This window comes from Etheostoma cragini, chromosome 1 (assembly GCF_013103735.1).
Source record: "Etheostoma cragini isolate CJK2018 chromosome 1, CSU_Ecrag_1.0, whole genome shotgun sequence".
In the NCBI taxonomy this organism is placed as follows: domain Eukaryota; kingdom Metazoa; phylum Chordata; class Actinopteri; order Perciformes; family Percidae; genus Etheostoma; species Etheostoma cragini.
In genome coordinates, this window is record NC_048407.1 from 14,448,791 (window position 1) to 14,469,695 (window position 20,905).

General features: G+C 38.4%; 1 protein-coding gene across 7 annotated transcripts in view; it reads left to right on the plus strand.

Annotated features, from left to right (window-relative positions):
• LOC117942269 (protein diaphanous homolog 3-like) overlaps positions 1 to 20,905 on the plus strand; it is a 166,691-nt gene that overhangs the window by 5,010 nt on the left and 140,776 nt on the right. For 2 of the 7 annotated variants that reach the window (XM_034867701.1, XM_034868086.1), the window contains exons 1-5: positions 203 to 878; positions 6,530 to 6,562; positions 7,029 to 7,211; positions 8,963 to 9,067; positions 15,528 to 15,658. In XM_034867701.1, the coding sequence (XP_034723592.1) occupies positions 756 to 878; positions 6,530 to 6,562; positions 7,029 to 7,211; positions 8,963 to 9,067; positions 15,528 to 15,658 (575 nt within the window). In that variant the 5' untranslated portion in view covers positions 203 to 755. Of the gene's footprint in view, positions 1 to 202; positions 879 to 6,529; positions 6,563 to 7,028; positions 7,212 to 8,962; positions 9,068 to 15,527; positions 15,659 to 20,905 lie in introns of those variants that run through there. The other 5 variants (XM_034867929.1, XM_034868169.1, XM_034867767.1 and 2 more) reach the window with 4 other exon arrangements.

Here is a 20,905-nt window from a genome sequence, read left to right on the forward strand (position 1 = left end):
ACTCAGGCTGAGGCTACATAAACAACCGTACCTACGGGAGACCAATTCGGTAAAAACGAGCGATCCCAATATGAAGTCGGGCTGATTGACAGTTCACCACGGCCAATTAAATGCTTTTTCAAACGTAAATAGATGGGGCTGTACCAATGACGATTAAGTTTGTGTGTCTCAGTTGATGCTATTGGTTGGATTAAACACGCGCAGCTGACAGCCTCATTGCGCGGGTCTGTCAAAAATATCTGCCCCTTAGCTGAATGTATCCAGACAACGCTTCAGCTTCTAGGTTATATAGCTTTCGATTAACGTTGTTTGTCGGATGAAATTTGTCAATGGAGAACACCGGTATGTTGTATGCAGCCCCCGTAGCAGAAACTCAAGCGTTACATTAGTATACGTGACAGACAGTCCATTAATTGGATTAGCGTTAAGTAAAGCCACCAGTAGATAGTTTAGCAAACTTGCTAGCCAGTTAGCTAAACGGTATGTTTAGAGTTAAGACTTGAAAATATAACGTGGACGTTTCGTTTTTCACAAACTGATGCGATTTGCTATTTGTTAACCAACGTTAGCTGTCAATTTAAGACACGAATGGTAACGTTAATCTAACGTTAGCTAGCTAGACAATTCCGCGTGTGTCGTCCTTCCCCATTTTAGGGTGTGTGCTAACGTTACATACACCAGGGTTACAATAACGTCTTCAGTAACGCTGGCTAGCTATCAGCTCGTGTAGAAGTCATTCACGTTAGGTCAACAACATGGATAACGTTAGTTTTAGTTCGCAGCGGTTTGACTCCACTAGCAGTAAATCTCAAAAGAGGAAGGGCTCCAACAGCAGCCACAACACATGTTATGATGAAGGAGACCGCAAACCAAAGTTTGTAAGTATGATCCGTTTAAAAAAAATGTAACGTTAGCGTTACACGTTAATATTCTCTTAGTACCTGTCATTGATACTACGTTGTCTCCTATCTATACACACACACACACACACACACACACACACACACACACACACACACACACACACACACACTGGGCAGTGCAAAACCCACAATGAAAAAGTGTCTGCAATAACCTTTTTTTAATACATAACGTATTTTCTTGTTTTTTCATAATGGTAGTGGGTAGATGCATGACTCTATCTAGAAAATGGTGTCAATGACCTTTGATGAATGTATTATATTTCCGTATTTAAATTATTTCAAAAGAGGCTCTTCAGATGTATTTTGTAAGAGAAACAGAGCAGTAGAACAGTTGTGGAAATATGTTATGCCTGTGCAATGTACTTACTTGACACAATACTATGTCCATTGTAGAGAAAATACCTTTACAGAATCTCGTACACAGTTAAAGCTTGTAACCTTACACAACTCAATCTTTGAATGTAAGTTTGCTTTGCAAACAGTGACCGTGACTTAACTTTGCATGTAGCAAAACAAAAGGTTAAGATTAGCACAGGGTTTAGTCCTTACACTAATCCATGTCCTTCCTACTATTACAAACTAATCAACAATTTGTCCGCCTGGTATCTGCTGTATTATTCTGGCGGATAAAGTGAGGTGTTGCTATTTGTAGGGGTCTTTTAAAGCAGTCAGGCTTCTATTAACCACACACACACACACACACACACACACACACACACACACACACACACACACACACACACACACACACACACACACACACACTTTCAGACAGGAGACTTGTGAATGTCACAGATCTACTTAATGCATGCTCAACCCGCATTTAACTCCACTCTCATGAGAGTGACAACACAAGTTAATTTCTTGTTGCTGCCATTCAGTGTGTCTATCCTGCAATTGTAGTAAAGGTCTGCGCAGGAAGGGTTTCTCAGTCCAGCCTGGTATTATCCACTCCCACTGATGAGATGTTAGCTAAATGTCTAACATTTAATCAAAACACCTGTTTGCCTACTGTCTTGAGTGTTCATTGCTGGTTAAAAGTAGAATTGCAAAGTCAGGTTGATTCATGTGTGTTAAACCATTCAGAAATGTGCATTTAACCTGCATCCTAGCACTCTGTCTGGCTGAACGGGGTTAATGCCGACATATGCACACTACAGTTTACAAAAATTAAGGGCTTTGGGCTTTTAACTGTTAAAACAAATTAAGTAATATAAAGGAATCTATTTTTGACAAAATCATTTTATCTCCAAGTCCACTTACTAGCTTTGTCTGGAGCTTTCAACAGCAGCTCATGGTTTTGCTCAGCAGATGTTTGCGCAGTTGTCATGGAGATGGGCCAGTTGTCTTAAATTAAGAACATATCCTTGTCTCTGTTCAATGATGGTCTTTGGTGTGGATGCAGGCTGGTGACATAGGTTCTTAAAGACCATTCTCCTTCATAACGTCCCACATGACTAGGGTTGGGCATCGTTTAGATTTTTACATTTCTGATTCCAGTTCCGATTGTTCCTTTCAACTCCGGTTCTTATCAATTTCTCAATTTCCACTCTTTGAGGGGTTCTGTTAAAAGTGGTCACATTCTTATTCCACAAGTAATAAGAGTTTTATATTGATTCAATGGGGATTTACAGATTTTCTGTGTTTTTTCAAGCTAAAATAAAGCCACACTAGAGTGCAGCTTACTGGGCTCCATGGCTGCGACAGAAACCAAAACTAAATTAAATTTGGAACAAATGATTGAATTTGAAACCAAGTCTTCCAAACAATCGTGATCATTTTTTTTAAACGATTCCAAGTTGGAACCGGTTCTCGATGCTCAATCCTACATATGAACACCTGTAATCTTTTGACTATGATGACAACGGGGTTATTACCATGACAACTGAGCAACATCTAGTAAATTTACCTAGGGTTGAGATTATTTTGTTAAACTTTGAACCAATTAAAACATATATAAACTACGCTAAGATACTGCAAAGCACACAATCAGGAATTTTTGTGGCTACTTCAAAATAAAAGCCATACAAGCAGAAAACACACTGAAAACTGTTTGAGCTGTTGACAGGCTCTTTGCAGCACCTTTTCCCTGTTGTCCACAGGAGTGAAAAGCGAAGCATCCTCATGTGAGTAGCTGAACTGCACAGTTTCAAAGGTGTTAGTTCTGGTTCTTCTTTTTAATATACTAAACAAAAAACAGTACACTGATGCCATGTTGCCTCCCGGAGAGCCTTGCATTTCTAAACAATGCTCTCCTTACGGTTTTGTCCTGTCTAACTGTCAAAAATACACATACCAAATAACATCTTGTTACTTATTCTTACTGAAAGAACATAGTGTGCATGTATCTGTGATGGTACGGTGTACTATTGACACCTTTAGTCCCCTTCTCTCATCACATTGGTCTGTCTTGCAACATTTAGAATGTGTAACTGTTATAACACATAACTGAAAAAACATTATACAGATTTCTTTCACAATTGGGAGCTTTCATTCATTTAGTTGTCTCAATAGGTGGCACTGCGATACCACTCTATCCACTGTAATTGGTAGATAGTAGATTTGGCATTAACGGCCACTTAAAGTTCAGCGGCTATTTTCAACCATAGCGTTCTAAAAGTGAAGACAATGGAACATTTATCCTAACGTTCTTGGATGAGAAGGACTGTTCATTGTAAAAAAAAATCAGTTGGTTGTCAGTTTAAGCTCTGAAAAGATTAAGACATGTCTAGTGTTAATAAGCTATAAACTAAATTGTGGTGCTCAAAAAAGTAACTAGAAATGAATTAATTTAGAAGTGAAGTACACCAGCAGTGTCAGAAGGATATGTCATTTTATCAATCAGTTTTTATTTGTCACATGAAATCGTATTGGGTACAATTCCAGTGAAATGTCATCCCATCAGATGGATGGATGGATAGCTAAATTAGAGCTGAAATGTGATTCCCCAAAAAATCTGGTTGGGGTGTAAAGGGAGCAGTGTCAAACATTAATAAATAGGAATAAATTAGCATCTATTGTAGTATTCTAGTTGTTAGTTTATTTTCCCATCAAAGCAAATTTCTTCTGACTTTAATAGTTGAAAGTTACTTTGCTGAATGACTCCAGCGATGCTCTCCCTTCGCTTCATTGAAGCCTCCATGTTCACAGGCTTGTGGTGACGCGCAGTCTGCTATAGGTGCCCAAAACATCTGTTTGGTAGTGGTACTGTCTGTTTGTTTAGTTTTTTTCATAATTCATGTGTGCAATAAATTAGAGCCCGACAAATATATTGGCGGGCTGATATTAGGCATTTTCCCAATCTATCGGTATCGGCATTTTATAATGGCCGATTTGAAAAATAAATAAAAACAAAACAGAGGGCGATGTCCCTGTTGCCAACACTCTTAGTTTTTGTTCAAAGCACTTTAAGTTTCATATCTTAAGTTTGTATTTTTATACATTTTATTTATCAGAACTTTAATACAATTTGATGTTCATCTCTTCTGTTGTCACAATAAAACAAATTATCGTATTATCTTAATGAGAACTTACAAAAAACTACAGATAACTAATGTTTTGTTACGCGTTTCTGGATTTACAAAAATATATATATATCCGCCGATATATCAAATTTTTAAATAACCAAATATTTAAATTGGTATCGGCCTTAAAAATCCTTTATCGGTCAGTCTCTACAATAAACATTACTCTTTGTGAGAAAGAATTGTGACAAAGAATCGTGATATCAATTCATACTTAAGTGATTCTGATTTTCCCCTGAATCGTTTAGACCTAGTGTGCAACAACAAAAAGGGAAAGGGAATTATTTCATAATTTACTGCATATAGCCTAATTCACTAGTGATATTTATTCACTGGTAATTCACTTCACAATATCTTAGGCATTTAATGTTGACCGTACGTAGAGAAGTGCATTTGACCCCTTTAAACATCTAAGCTATGAAGCAAATCATTTAGAATAGTTATGTCTTATAGTTGGGGTTCATCACAGTTCATGCTGTTCCAAAATCCGTGCCTATTGCCTACTCTAGCATAGTTTGTCAAGCTGTTGGCATATGAGGTAAAAGTTTGACAGCTGTGTCCAATTAGTATGACCAATTGTCAAGCTGATCAGCGGAGACAAAAATAATTCCTATAGTCGGCATATGGTGGGTTATTTGATAATTATTCTCTCATGTCACACTTCAGTCTTTTTCTTTTCAAGCACATTTTGAAAAAAAATGTGTGATGATAATTTTGGAACACACATTAGAGGGGATGGTTCATTGACAGGTTGACACATTTTATTCCAGGTGATTTTGTATTAATTAAACACTGGTGTCTATTGATTTCTTTGCCTGAGGTACTGTACGGTCTGCTAATATGCTCGACGGAGACGCAACCTATCTATGTCAGGTTTTCATTCAGCATTTCATTAAGAATGTGTTTAATTGAATAATTTCTGTATTGACTTCCAGTTTCTTATTAGGATTATTCCTCACACAAGTTTAAAATACGGATGGCAACTTTGCCCAAAGAAGTCTACAGGAAAACAAACAAACAAAAAAAAAGTGCCAGAGCAGAAAAAGCAGCAGACAACTTGCTCAGCAGGCACTGAGGTAGCTGGTACTCTCAGATAACAACAGGCCAACTGCCAATCGCCTTTCTACTGCACAAGTGGATCCTTTCTAATTTGCAGACAGGGCTTATAACAGAAGTCATTTTTAGCAGCACTTCTGTTTAAATGACTAGTGTCGGCGATGTTGCCTATCACCTCACTTGGGTTTAGACGTTTTAACATATGTTCAATAATCTCCTAAACTGCACTGCTGGGTGCCCCGAAATGATTTTCTTTTTGCAGGGAAAGTTTGGCACCCACACATCGTGCTTGGTGATGATTGTGCCGACTCCTGGTGACTGTGCGGTTTCATTTAGTTGACATACATTGGTTCCATTTAAGCCTTTGGACCAGAGCCTTGATAGTCACTGAATACCTTAACATGAGGGCTGCAACTAACAATTATTTTCATGGTTAATTTAATCTGTTTGATTAATTGATTAGTTGTTTGGTCTATAAAATGTCAGAAAATAGGGAAAAATGTTTCCCAAAAGCCCAAGATAACGTCCACAAATGTCTTGTTTTATCCACAACTCAAAGATAATCAGTTTACTGTCCCAGAGGATGGAAGAAACTAGAAAATATTCACATTTAAGAAGCTGGAATCAGCTTTGTCTTAAATGACTCAAACCAACTAATCGATTATCAAAATAGTTGGCAATTAATTTAAAAGTTCACAACTAATCGTTTCATCTTTGCAGCTTTATTTAACATTGTAGCAGGTTTTGACTATAAATTACAATCCAAAGGATCACTAGTGACTTTGGAATTCTATGATGCAGAATATAGAGAATCAAAACTCTTAAGTAGTCATAAATCAACGATATGAGTTAATAAATAACATCACAATGATTTGCTCTAGGCTGGGATATACAATATATAATGTATATCTCACACACACACACACACACACACACACACACACACACACACACACACACAATTATAACATTTGATGCAGTTGCTTTTTGTATCCTGACTTGTTTTTTTCTGTTCCCCACCTGTAGCACTTACCCTTTAGAAACATCACAGATGATGTGGTAAGATTTGAGGAATTGGTTTGGTTTCTCTTCTCATGGTTGTTAATCTTTGCAACATCTAACATGATTTTACTAAAAGACATCAAATCTGCCTGTTTTGAGTAGCAATGAAATTGGTCTTCAATGCCAGACATTGGATTCATTCACACAACCGAGCACAGGCTGCTTTTCTCACTCACTAATAATGTCTCTGTTGACTGTACATGTTATCTAGATGGGGCTTTACTCAACATGTGTTAAACAGATGTTCTGTGTATTGTATGTGCTTTGTTCACACTAATGGCGTTGCTTTGCTAACCCATTAATTAGTCTGTTTAGAGTAATTGTTTTGTCGACTCTGTTCTGATTATTAACCATTTACATGCTCATAATCTAACAGACTTTTTTTTACGTATTTTAACGTGGCATGGAAAGTTCTTGTGCACTTCTCCCTATTTTAATTGTATTCTCCCTGTTCTCTGTACAGCTGGACAGATTCGCCAGTATTCGGATTCCGGGTAGTAAAAAGGAGCGGCCACCCCTATCGCAGTCTAAACACAATACGAATGATTGGTCCATTTCTTCATCATCTACCTCACATCAGTTTGAGGAACTTTCATCCAAGATCACCTCGGAAAAAGAGATCTTGGCTCTGTTTGAAAAGATGATGGTATGTTGTTTTTTTAAGTGCAATAACACAACATGTACAACCCACATTTGATTGAAGGGCAACCACAGCGACTGAGTGCTTAAGATATGGTTGAAGATTTTAGAACAGGAACACTGAATACTACAAGGAGGGCATGCACTGTGTTTTGAATGTATTCTCACATTTATTTAACAATACAGGAAATCAATGAAAACAAAATAATTAACACTTTTTAACATTTGGTTTTTCTTGATGAAATAGAATAGATGACAAATATGACACAGCTTTCAACTCTTTCAGCTCTAATAATAGACACTCTTTTACCCTGTTCTCAAGTCAAATGCTCCCTCCTTTGTTGTGAAAGTGGTGAGTTTGAGGAACAATGCTATTACGGTATGCCTGTTTTAGGCTTGCTATTTTCTACTAGGACATTCCATGAAACCATATTGCTGCTTGACATATAACCGCTGTAAAGATGCTGGGAGATGACTTCCACTCGTTTTTGTTAGGAATGTATGTCCTTAATGGGCATTCAAAACACTCAACATGGGATAGTAGACAACTTGCAAAATAGGACAGAAACAATTCCTCGAATAATTTGATTACAAACACAATACAAAAATTAGAAGTGAAGGACGAAAATAGTGAGGGTCTAAGAGAAGAGACAGACGAGAGAAAACGACAAAGTTTGGGATCGTTTAAAGCTGCAAACACGTTGCTATATCATCTCAGTAGAAAACACCCAGTGTATGCTACTCATCCATTCCACGGAACAAACCGGACACAAGGTAGCATACACGTCTGCTGCTCTCGTCCACCGCGCTGCTTCACACAACTACAGCATGCAACTTTACAAAAAGCAATGTTTTACACGCAATTTAAAAGGAAAGCAGTCGCTTTGTAGTCGTTGGTAAACAAAAGCTGTTTGCTACTTAATAATGATGTGAATGATGTCACCGGACCATGCCGGTCTTCTTTCTCCTCACTCAGTATTAGGCTTCTGAAAATGTGTCCCCCGGGACAGTATAGTTGAATGGACCTGCTGTAAGCTTTGTACCGTAACATTCACCCTCAGGTTAGTGAACAGCTGTTTTGCATATCCAGTGCAAAGAGCCTTAGGCAAGAAGGGGAAGGGGGTGAAAAAGATGACATTTAAAGGGTTTTGGTGGCCCAATGCGCCTGTGATCAAACATATTAGCATCTACAGTATCCCTGTCATTGTATGCAATTTGGCAATGTAAAATGTTACTTTTTTCTGTATATACAAGTAAACAGCAGTAGTAAATATGTTTACTATAAAGCGAAAGTATTTATCTGATTATCAATGGAATAATCTGTAGAATACTCAATTTACTAAAGGAATGGATAGCTGCAGCCCTATTGCAAAGCTTTCTGTGAGTGCTGACTGCCAGCCAAACAGCTGACGACTCATTTTGGTCCAACCGGCTGCACCCATTACTACAACACTCTTATAGGAACAGGCTAAGATGTTTTGGCCAATATGGCAAATGAATAACTAAATCTAAATAAAGCATTTAATGGAGAATTTGTTTTTAATTTCGTTGAAAAATAAATCTGCTCACACACTTTGGACCAAAGCTAATATTGCTAAAGTATTGTATTATTAAGACGCTGTGGAGAAAAAACAAATCAAGTCCTGTCGCCAGAGGTGTGTTAAAATCTCTTAAAACAAGAATATTGCATTCTAAATAAGATTAACATTTCAATAAGACGTCTACCCTCTTCCTGTTTTTTCTTTTCTTTTCTTTCAGGAGGACATGAACTTGAATGAGGAAAAAAAGACTCCTTTGAGAGAGAAGGACCTGAACACAAAGAGAGAAATGGTCATCCAGTATGTTTTTACTGCCTCTAAAACTGTAAGTTTTGAAACACATTTTTTAACTTAATTTTACTTCCTATTTTTTGCTGCTTACCTTTTAGTTAGATGATTTAATGTGTTTGACTGTCATGTATTTTTAAAACCTTATAATTGTCCTTGTACTTTGGGCACATATTCTATCTTTCCATCTATTTCTTTAATGAAAAATTATGTCTCACTTGGCACTTTGCCCGAGAGAGAATGGGGATGAAAATTTAATTTGATTATTCAATATCAAAAACGGAGTAAATTGGATTACATGCCAGTGTCTTTTTTTCTTGCCTCGCTATCTTTAGGAGATGTAGTTACACCTGCACTGGGACACATTTGTGTAAATACACAAAAACTGTATTGAGGATGGGATTATGTAAAAGTAACTGTGCACATTCAACCTTCTGGCAGGTGCAGGACAAATAAGAAATACTAAAGTGAAAAAATGTATTGTCCGCAACTCTGCTTTAAGCTGCAACCATTGAATACAAAGGCAACATTTTGACTCTACTGGGCCTTTTTCAGGCAAGTGGTGGACTCTTTTGACAAAGGGCTATATGTATACATTACAATCAGATGACCCAACGTGTGACTTCAATTAGTTCGATTAGGTCTAAAAAGCGCAATAGCCCCACTTATGACTCAGTTAAAAGAACCCTTTCATAAAGGCTTTTAACAAACTTATACTCAAAAGAGGGCTGTTAAAATTCAAAATCCCGAAGGAGTACGTAACAAGGCTATCAACAAAAAAAGAAAAGGACAAGAAAAATAATCAATGGAGGAAGAGTTCCATGTACAAGCCTACCTCAAACAATTAAAGGACATTAATCCCACACCTTCATAAAACCTGCTACAATGTGGTGAATGCAGGAACAGACCATTTCTTAACATGTTTTTAAGAATGGTTTGATGTCAAATTCTTCATTAAGACCATGGGGAAACATTGTATTTAAAAACTGAATCTAAAAAGTTTCCCGTTGGAGAAGCTTTTTATCATGATCTCCCCCTCTAAGCTCAGGTATGGACTGACAACCTGTGCGTTCTGGAAAAGTCCAGAACGGCCGTCCAACCGACGGCGATCGGCACAAAATAAGAAAGTCTTACAAAGCAATATGAACAGTCAACAGCATGGGCGTTAATATGATCACCTTTATAATACGTGTATAAAAAATAAAAATAAAAAACTGAAGTGTCAGCCTACTAGCCAGTTTGTGATTGGTCCCTGGCTGCAGACCCAGATTTGTAACTGGATCAGGTCAGGACAAACAACGTACAATTTTCCTGCCTGAGCTGCAAGCCGAATTCCAATTAAAGGAGAAAGGTGGGTGGGAAAAAGTATAAGAAAAGATGGCCAATTCTCTCGAGACTGATGCAGTGAAATGCAAAAAAGCTCACACAGCTTTCATGATAAGGGACAGACAGCAGAGTTAACGTCACATCAACAGGAGGTACAGGTAAGTGCCAGCAGCAGGCTGCCTCTGTCCCTATCTTAGCAAATTGCATAGTCAGCTATCTATATGGGTATGTTCATTATGATTATGAAAATTATCGTGCCATTTAGTGCTGTCGCACGTAATGTGTTTTATCATTTCTCTTTGTTTAATTTGAAACATTAAACGCGTTAGAATTGACTCGTGGGGGGGGGCCTCTAGCTCACTCAGTAAAAGCATTTGCCCTCTGTAGGCGGAGTCCGGCAGCGGCCCGGGTTCAGATCCGACCTGCAGCCCTTTGGCATCCCCCATCTCTCCCTTTTCTGTCTATTCACTGTCACACCTTATAAAAGGAAAAGCCCCCTAAAAAAAGAAAAATGAATGCGGGTTGAACACGATTTCACTTGGTTGTATATGAGTTTGTAGTGAGCTCACTTTTGCTGCTGTGATGAAGACTATGGGAAATATGAAAATATGAAATAAACGGGAAAACAGGCATGCATTGGTACCACTCTAAATCCACTAACAAATGGAACGGTATTAAATAATTCACCAAATTTAACCACAAGTTTAACCAAAAAATCATAGCTTGGACTTTCTGTCTGTCTTCCATCAGAGTGCAGTTTGTCTTTGTCTTTCATATTTGCGTTTACTATTGTGGAACTAAGCTTCACAGACAACAATGATAGGGCCTACTAGTCATTTTCATCATTGAGAAAATATTAAATAGGTTATTCATTGATAATTCTTTTACACAAAGCACACATACTATATCATCAGTAATAACTAATAACCTGTCTTGAAAATTATTTGTTTATTCAGGTTGAAGATAGTTCGGCATAGGTCTACAATAATCAATCAATATCAGTATAATAATCCCCATGCTCAGGTACAGCAAGCAGCCTACTTTATCTCTGAAAGGGTTGTCAGTAATACTCTGTACTGTTTTTTAGAATTACGTTTTATAAATTAAGTTTGTGTAATTTGGGGTTTGTGTAGCCAGTGAAATTTCCTTATTTGTATATTAATTCAATGCAGATGTAACAACATTGTACAGTTTTGTTTTTATTTGACGGCTACGGCTTCATTAATAAACACAATCCCAATTATCATCATTGGTTTTGAGATGTTACTTGCTGTGAATGCCTTGTCTGATAGGCTACAGTATTGTGGCATGATGGATGAGGTTTGGTATTAATTCTCAATAACCTTTTTGAGTGCTTGAAGATAATAGATTAGATTTTGTGAGTTAGCTATCACTGTTGATTGGTCCTTCAAAGTTTCAGCACTTAGTCCTAAGCTTTTCCTTTACTCACCCTCAAAGCAGACAGCTCTTGATAGAGGGAGATACAACTGTTGGAGTTGGAGAGAAAAACTATTACATTTCCAAAGAAATGGAAACTGTGGATCATTTTCTCTCTCTCCCAGAGCAAAAAATGCTCACATTGATTTATCTTGCCCTTAAGAATAGAATCTTTGGAAGACCACCCTTTGCAGGTGATTCTCCGTTAAATATCTAACCCTGAGTATGTTTATAGTTAATTTTGGTTTGGTCTGTGATACTTAGTTGAATTATAATTAAAAGACAGCCAACCTTAACAACAGCTATAGCGTAACATTTTAATTAATAACTTGAATCAACTGTTCTTTCCAAATATTACAGATATTAGCCAATAATGGTGTGACGAGGTAAAGTGTCTCGCGATATCAGCACACAGGTGCAGAGCAACAGCCTTGAAATTAGCATAGAAGGTCATCCGCCTGTCCTCCAAAGTTGACCCAGTCTTTTGCAAAGCAAGCCCGAAAACCCTCTCTCTCTCTCTCTCTCTCTCTCTCTCTCTCTCTCTCTCTCTCTCTCTCTCTCTCTCGGCCGACACAAACATGCTCACAGGTCACTGTGCACGGTCTTGTGCAGACCACTCTCTTTCTCTGTCAAAAGGACTCGGGAAGCAGACAGCAAAACTTCACTTCTAATAACAAAGAAAAATGTTCTCCGTTAATCCTATAATGTTCATAAATCGATACTAGATTAGCCTACGTCCTTGTTTAATGCTGCAATTAATAAAATGCAGAGGAGGAGAAAAGAGCATCTGTCTTTACAAAAATTATCTGTTGAGTGTTTGATGGTAATTTATTTGTATTTTAGAACGTAATCAAAGTGAAACGATAGTAAAATACGCTTAATTTCTCTCTGTCTGCTGTACAATGTACAATTCAACTTTGGTTCTCTGAGTAAAGAGGCTCTCCACGCACATATGGAATAAGTAACAGTGTCTCTTGTAAGAAATCTGAGTTGTGTCAAAACCTTTCAGTGCTCGATTCTCATTTTGGGACTTTTGATTGAATAAAGGACTATTTTTCCAGTCTTTTTTCTTCATTGTTGTTTTCTGTGAAATAGTGTTAAACTCTCGTCTCGATCTCGTGACTTGTCTTGTCTCGTGAGTTTAGTGTCTCGTCACACCCATATTGAACAATGCTCAACTTACCTCACATTGCATAACAGAGAGCTCAGATAATCCTTCATATGTTTTTATTAAGGGTCCAAGCCCGAGGGTCTTTGCTGCCGCGGTTCACACTGCAGGTGCTGTGGAAACCTATTGTTTTTCTAAGGACTCCTCCATCTCCTCCATTATTTCTCTCCACGTAAAACTCACGCTACAGCCAAAACCGTCCATGGTGGCGGTGTGCCATTTTCGGGACTGGTCCAAAACTCCGCAAAGGCCTCAGGCAACAATTGACCCACTTCCACCACTGGCGCTATTGCACAGAAAACGCGTTTGGCCCTATCGTTTCTGCCTAGACTTTGTGTGAAAAATCAAGATTTATCGAAAACCAACTTTTTCAAACTCTTTCTAGACCGTGCAATTGATCTGCACAAAACTTGGCACATAGCATCTCCAGACCGATCTAACAATATTTTGTAAAAAGAATTTTTATAGAATAAAAATTGCGCATTATTATGCTAGCTAACTATGAAAACGCCAACTTTGCCATATATTGGCCAAAATAAATGCTGTCAAAGCCAAACTTTAGATTATTCCTTAGTAAGACCGTCTGAGGCTGTAAAAAAAATAAATCCACATGAATGGTTCTCATGAACTGCTCATCTGATTTTTTTCTTTTTTTCTTTTTCTTTTTTTTTTTTCAAAAATTTGATGGGTACCATCTAGGCCCTCAGGAGGCGCCCCTTACAGTGGGGTAATGATTGGTTGATGTGGGCGTGACCTATGAAACCCAAAGGGAATTACTTGAAATGAACAGGGTAGATGTACAATGGGTAGTTGACCTGACTTACCAAATAGTTTTTGCCCACATTACACATCGCACGTTAAATACCTTTACATCCACGTGTTCACTGAATCAAGCCAAGTCACCTGATATAGGCCACAACCATTTCTGCTAAGTTTTTTTCAACATCGTCTGAAACCAACTTTTTCAAACTCGTATTAGGCCGTGCGACAGATCTGCACAAAACCCGGTACGTAGCATCTCCAGATGGTCTCGACAAAAAGTTATTCATAGATTTTTACTACGTTTAAGTATGCGCATTTGATGACCCAAAATGTTTTTTCTAGTAAGCTACCAAACGCATATTGTATAATAAATTGCCCAAATGAAATGTTATCAGCAAAAGACTTGGAGCAGTGTTTTGCTACTCTCCACGATGCTCTGAACCAAATTTAGCAAATGTTGGCCTTTAGGGGGCGCTATAATTTCCATTTATTTGTCTAAATATTCAATGCATTTAAATGGGAAATTTGCTATTACAACATCTCTGCCACAGTAAATGCTATCCACACTAAACCTATGGTGATTGTTTGGCATGCCGCCCGGAGGCTCTGTACCAAATTTGGTAGGTGGTAAAGATTAACTTTGGACAACAGGGTTGAGGTTTTACAAGCTTTTATAGATAATGAAATCAGACTGACGAGAGGTTGTCAAAAGTTCTTCAGGGCTCTGGAATATTTGTAATGGCAATGTACCACAGACCTTGCGGCTCACACCTATCAGTATTTCCTGACACTTGCCTCCCCAAGTTTTGCTTTGGGTTCCGGTTTTGCGCGCTCCGCCAGTTTACCGATGTCGACTCTCATCGGGATGACTGCCGCAATGAGGCTTGGACCCCGGTCATAACTGCTTGCAGTTTTAGTTTTTTAAAATGTTTTCTGGCTAATAAGTTGGCACAATTTCTGGCAAAGACGAGTTGTTTATTATTTTTGTTTTAATCAGACATCCCTCAAAAGTTGCCTGAGGGGTTAAATCTCCATTTACTATGGGGACCAGCCTGTTCCTACACTTGCATTTGTTTACCTGATGATGTACTTTCTCTCTACACCCCCCTCCCACTTAAAAACACAGAAAAGCGTCAGCTTTAATTGTCTCACTGCTGTCTTCCTAAACTATTAAAAAAAGAAGAGACTATGTACAGATATATTCAGTAGTTGGCAAGATGCATGTAGATTGTTAATGGACAGGAGGTACATGGCTCTCCCCCCCCCCCCCCCCCCCCCCCCCCCCCCCCCCCCCCCCCCCCCCCCCCCCCCCCTCAAATCTATTAAACAGGGAATGTTAAGTGTAACGGACTTCAATTCCCGCGTTCTGATACATTTAAGGCATCAATTTATTTGAAAAAAGCAGCTGTATTTATTGCAAGGAAATTACAAAATTCTGGTGGCAGGTAACTCAAAATACAAACTATTATGGAATATCATTATATTCAGTATTCCAGTAAGGGGGCTTCCACATCCAGGACATAAGCAGACAATGTGGAGGAAAATGGCATTTAAAGTATACAAACTCATCTGATGGGGATTATTACAGTAGAATGAAATGTATTTCAAGTATGCTAGACATGAATCTAGATAGATCTTCAGGTTTCTAAAGAGACATGTACTGGAAAGGAATCCACATATGTGATTTTGCGATTGACTGTTAAAAATCTGTTAACATTGTTTTGTCAGTATACTGATTATTTCGACTTTTTGTCTCTTTTCCCATGACTGCACATAAGAGATTTCTTCTCCCTCTTTCTTTCAGGGTAGTTTGAGAAGCAGCCATCAGATATCTCCCCAGGAATTCCTGGGAGAGCTGAAGTCGGGGGTAATGGACGAACGTCTGTTTGCCTGTCTAGACTCACTGCGGGTGTCTCTTACCAGCAACCCTGTCAGGTACAGTACATGATCATAGCAAAGGAATGGGCTTTCTTTCTTTAGTTCTAGTGGCCTCACTTTTGTCTCTTTTGTAATTCTTTTTTGTTTTAAAATTGTATTTCTTTTTCAAAATTAATAGAATTTTCATATTATTGTACAGTATAATGATAACAATTGAAAATGATATTAAATAGTGTCAAGTAGCAAAGTAAACAGATCTGCAGCTCCCATACTGTGAATCTTAGGGCTTGTGGCTGTGAAGATGCCAGACTGAGGTGTGAATCAGAGCTGCTGTAGCAACTTCAAAAATGCTCCACTAGGAACAAAAAAAACCAGAGCTTAATTACTGAATTTATCCATAACTGATCCAGAATCATCTAAGGGAAATTGTTTAAACTGTTTGCAAAGCATTATTTCTTGCTTCAGCCCACCCTAAGCAGCGTGAGCAGCAGACTTTTAAGATTGTCAATGAGATGTTTTGTATTGCAGTGCCCCTTAGGGAGTCTTAGATGACTTAATCCATAGTCTTTTGTTGTTGACTTTTTATAACAACACAGGTTTTTGTCAAGCTATTTTCTCATTCTTTGTGCTGATCATCTAACAAGATGTACATTCAAGCCTTACAATAAAAGTGCTCCAGCTGTCAGTTACTTTGTTTGTCTGCACAATATAAATAATATAACTTTATAACATCACTTTTCCATTATTCTGTGGGCACATTATTGTCAACCTAAATGCAAGTGTGCAATGCCATATCAAGGATTCCTATATTTAATTTGTGTTCACATCTCCTTCACCCAGGCCTCTTTCCATTTATCAATCCAAATATTTGTCATATGTGTGCAGGTAATAAGAATGGCAATTATGTAATTTACACATTTAATCCTTTACATTGGAAACAGTTTGTTCATTCATTCAGACGTAACCATGCTAGCAATTCTATAGTCATACAACACTGTAATAAGGCACATCCAGGGTCTAATATTTTTTTGTGGTAGGATGGCTAGTTTTGTAAAGGTATGTTTACTGTAGTGCAAAGTAAATCGGACTAAAGGGAGTGATCGTTCTTCTGGTGCTATTTAAGCTACGTTGATGGGCAGATCCCTGGCAGTCTTGTTTTGGTAGCCTCCCTCTAAGATTTAGATTGTTGCTTTGGGCTCTCTCTGTCGGTGGTTGGGGATTAGCAATTTCTTTTCACATTATCATATACTCTGCCGGGAACCGCTTTAAAAGCAGTCAAAATCAAAGCTCATACTGTATATTTATTCTTCAATGACTTGGTCACACTCTACCACCTCCTATTGCCATACCCACATGATTTGATCACAGCCATTTTCACGATTAATATCCGATATAATACAGGTTTTTACAGAATTTGTAAATAGCTATTTTCAGGTTTGATTAAGATTGGTTGATAAAATCCTTTTGTTTTAGTTGAAATTAGCGTTAAAGTAGATCACTAGAATAACATTTCGAGTGTTCTCTACGTTGAAGAATGCATGCCAGAGAAATGTAAATATGTGCAATTGCCAGGAAAGTGCAGATCATTTCTTGTGTGCGGGATGGATCGAAAAATACCAGGACCAGGACTGGAACATGGAAATTGTTGAATTCCATTTGATATTTCAAAGATGGGAGAGGCACTGCAAGCTAGCAATGCTAAAGAGTCAATGTTGCAAATCAGCTCCCCCCCCCATCAGTGGCGTTTTTATCCTGGGTATTAACATGTGGACACTTGCTGCCACCCTCAATAAACTCAGGTCTTCAAAAACCATTTCAGAGAGGCAGATACTGAAGATCAAGATGGACTGTAAGATACTCATGATCACATTACTTCAGAAGTTGCTGAAAAAGGCTTTAAAGAGCTGTGCATACCTCAAATGAAAAGAATATTGCACATACTTGAAGCTAAACATGTTGAAACGGCATGATATCCCCAAAGAGTTCAATTTTATTTATAGTATCGAATCATACAAAAGTTATCTTGAGGCACTTTACAGATGGAGTAGGTCCAGACCACACTTTAATTTACAATTTACAAAGCCCCAACAATTCTAGTATTTCCCCCAAGAGCAAGCAATTAGTGCGACAGTGGTGAAGAAAAACTCCCTTTTAGGAAGAAACCTCTGACAGACCCAGGCTCTTGGTGGGTTGTGTCTGACGGTGTCGGTTGGGGGTAGTCACAATAATAGAACAGTGACTAGCAATGGTAGTCATAGGAGTTTATGTCATACTAGGGCGTTGCAGAGTGTTACAGGGTGTGGAGTGGCATAGCAGATCATAGGTGGATGTGGCGAGATGCAGCAGGGTTCAGCAGGACACAGCAGGGCACCGAGAGCGTAGCAGGGTTTAGCAGGGAGTGTAGCAGGAACCTGGCAACAGCTGCAACCGAGATCTTGCTGCCATCCTAATCCTCAATGGGCGTTATTGAGTTGCCAGAGTTAGTCAGTTGCTCTTCAGGGAAAATTTAGGGAGTTTTACCCTAGATCGACCCAGCTGTATTTGACAATGGGGACAAAACCATCATTGTGCAGAATGCGGGATGTGGTGAAGATTCTACTTGTCCTTTTTTATGACTAGGCCAGTGTTGAGAAGGGATTTTCCATCAACTAAGGATTGACTGAAGAATCGGAAGACAAGTCAAACTGACGTACATTACATAATCCAACAGTTTCTGCCAAACCGCAAAAGAACAGAAAGCATCTTTTGTGGAGATTGAAAAGCACACTGATATCGATTTTGTTATTTAGGATTAGGATGGCAGCAAGATCTTTTCAGAATTTGGATTTTCTGATTATCTTGTAATTTTGATACCCTCTTCGTCTGAAAAGATGAACATTACTGTTGTCCTTTTCTTGTGATGTAAAACACATCACAAGAGCTGCTGCGCTTGAAAGTCTCCAGATTAGACCCTTTTGTAAACATAGCCATACTGAGAAGTACAGAGAGAGTTCTGGGGAGCTGACAGGCTTTATGAGCCTTGTGTCAACTAATTTGGCAATGGCTTGGATGTAATGGATGTTCATTAATATCAAATAGTTGCACACTATAGCTTTAAACGTTAACACAGCTAGAATCTCTCATCTCATTGGTTTTTACTAGGTCTAAGCCTTCTCATGGCTAATAAAGCCTTCATACCGCCAGGTTCATCTTCACAGCACTCCACCCACTGCTGCTCTCTCCCACCTACTTACACAGTAGTGCATGAGTGATGGCACATGGATGTAGGAGCTAAAGAACACACCTCAGAGTTTTCTAGAACCTCTTGTATCACAGCTCTATCAAGACAGAAAATAGAAATTTCTTGTTAAGAGCTATTAATCATGATCGATCCACTTTTTGTAAGCCTTGCTTTGTTTAGGATTAGAATTAATGGCAATAGCAAACATGTGCAAACACTGCCAGGGGCAGATATGCTTCATAACTTGAATTAGGCAAACATATTCAAGGCGGTATGTTCATCCGTTAACTTTTTTGATGAGAAATTTGTTTGATTAAAATATTAGTGACAATATTAACTTGTGTAATATATGTGACTAAAGGGGAATATGAAAACAAAGACTCAATAGATTGTAGAGGTCATTTAAAAACAATTGTGATATAAAAGATGACAATTGGTGTTTTTTACATATTCATCCATAACTCTTGGTTATTGCCATATTTCTCTCTATTTGCCTGTATCCACCTCCTTATAGAACATGCAGGGTCTACAAATGGTTTTGAGGACTTGGATAATGAGAGGATTGCCAATAAAATGTATAATGGCAACAACAGGGTTGATGGTTGAAGAAAACAACAATTGCTAATATTTTTATTGAACAGTGTGATCTGTCTGCGTCATTGTGGTGAACCTGTTTTAGGAAGAGAGTGTGAGTAGTGGAGAGGAATTGTGATTTTCCATTGATTGTTGCAATATCTATTTTTAGAATTCCAAGACCGAGAGCTGCACTATGTAAACATGTCTATTTTCTAGGAATTGTGTTATTACATGTACATACACGAAAAGGAGGATGGCTAGACGGTCGGATGATTAGCTGGTTACATGAACTCCCATAAAACTGTTTATGGGACCCTCACCTGTGTGAACCTTGAGGAAACGTGGCCTTTAGGCACTGACTTTTACTTAAGTCACCACTGATAAAATGGACAGGCAGGCTCATGTATAATGACATAGTCTGACTTGACTATAAATCTGTCTTGGCTAGCAACAGTGGGCCGACAGCGGTAGCCCCTCCATTCCTGAGTTGTGGGATTGATTTGGCAGTAAAAGGTATTTTGTCTGCCACTGTTTTTGGATGCTGTTCACTGTCACTTTCTTGGCACTTTTGTACCCAAAAATTCTCACTTACTGCTTCTATCCCATATAAACTGTTTGCATTCTTCTAGTATTGGCTGACAAACTTATGTGCTCCCTCATTGGGTTCTTTACAGCAAAGCAGCGAGACTTAAAGGTAATTTGGTACTTCCTGCAGCTCCAGAGAGTTGCCCTGTGACTCTTGCCTCTGACCCCTGTATACCTTACCCACCTCAGATATTCTATCTCTCTCCCTTTTTGTGATGAGAGGACACTGTAATATCCCACAGGACCAGCAAGGCTACATGATGTAATTGTATTAAATGGATTTGATAAATGGATATGACAAACAAGTGGAAATGGTTTTTTGATTTTATATTAAAACTGACCTTCAGGTTTAAGGCCACATATTTATTTTATTTTTTTCAGTTTAGCTTTAACATAAGGTAGCGTTTAGCAATCCGCTTCCTTACACCAATGTTTTTAATAAACCTTGGATACACCTGGCACCCGTGTACTGCACACACAGATGCACAATTCTTTAAACCGATCATACTTGTACTATTGTCATAAGTATAAAATATACATGCAAATGTCCGTTTTTAAATAAAGAAATTATCCATTCATTGGCCACTTTATGAGGCCAATCTGTAAAATCTAATACAATCAAATATAACGGCAAAGCCACAAATTCTTTTTTTAAGATTAATTTTTGGTCATTTTAGACCTTTATTGCTAAAGGACAGCTTAGACATGGAAGGTGGAAGGGGGGGGGATGTCATGCAGCAAAGGGCTGCATGTCTGAGTCGAACATGTGGCCGCTGCGTCAAGGTCTAGACCGCTATATATGGGCGCCCACTCTACCAGGTGCCCTAACCAGGCGCCCGACCAGACACAAATTCTACATTTTGAAAGATAATGACAGGTATTCACTTAACTTTGTTTGGATTAGATCAGATTAGATTCAATTT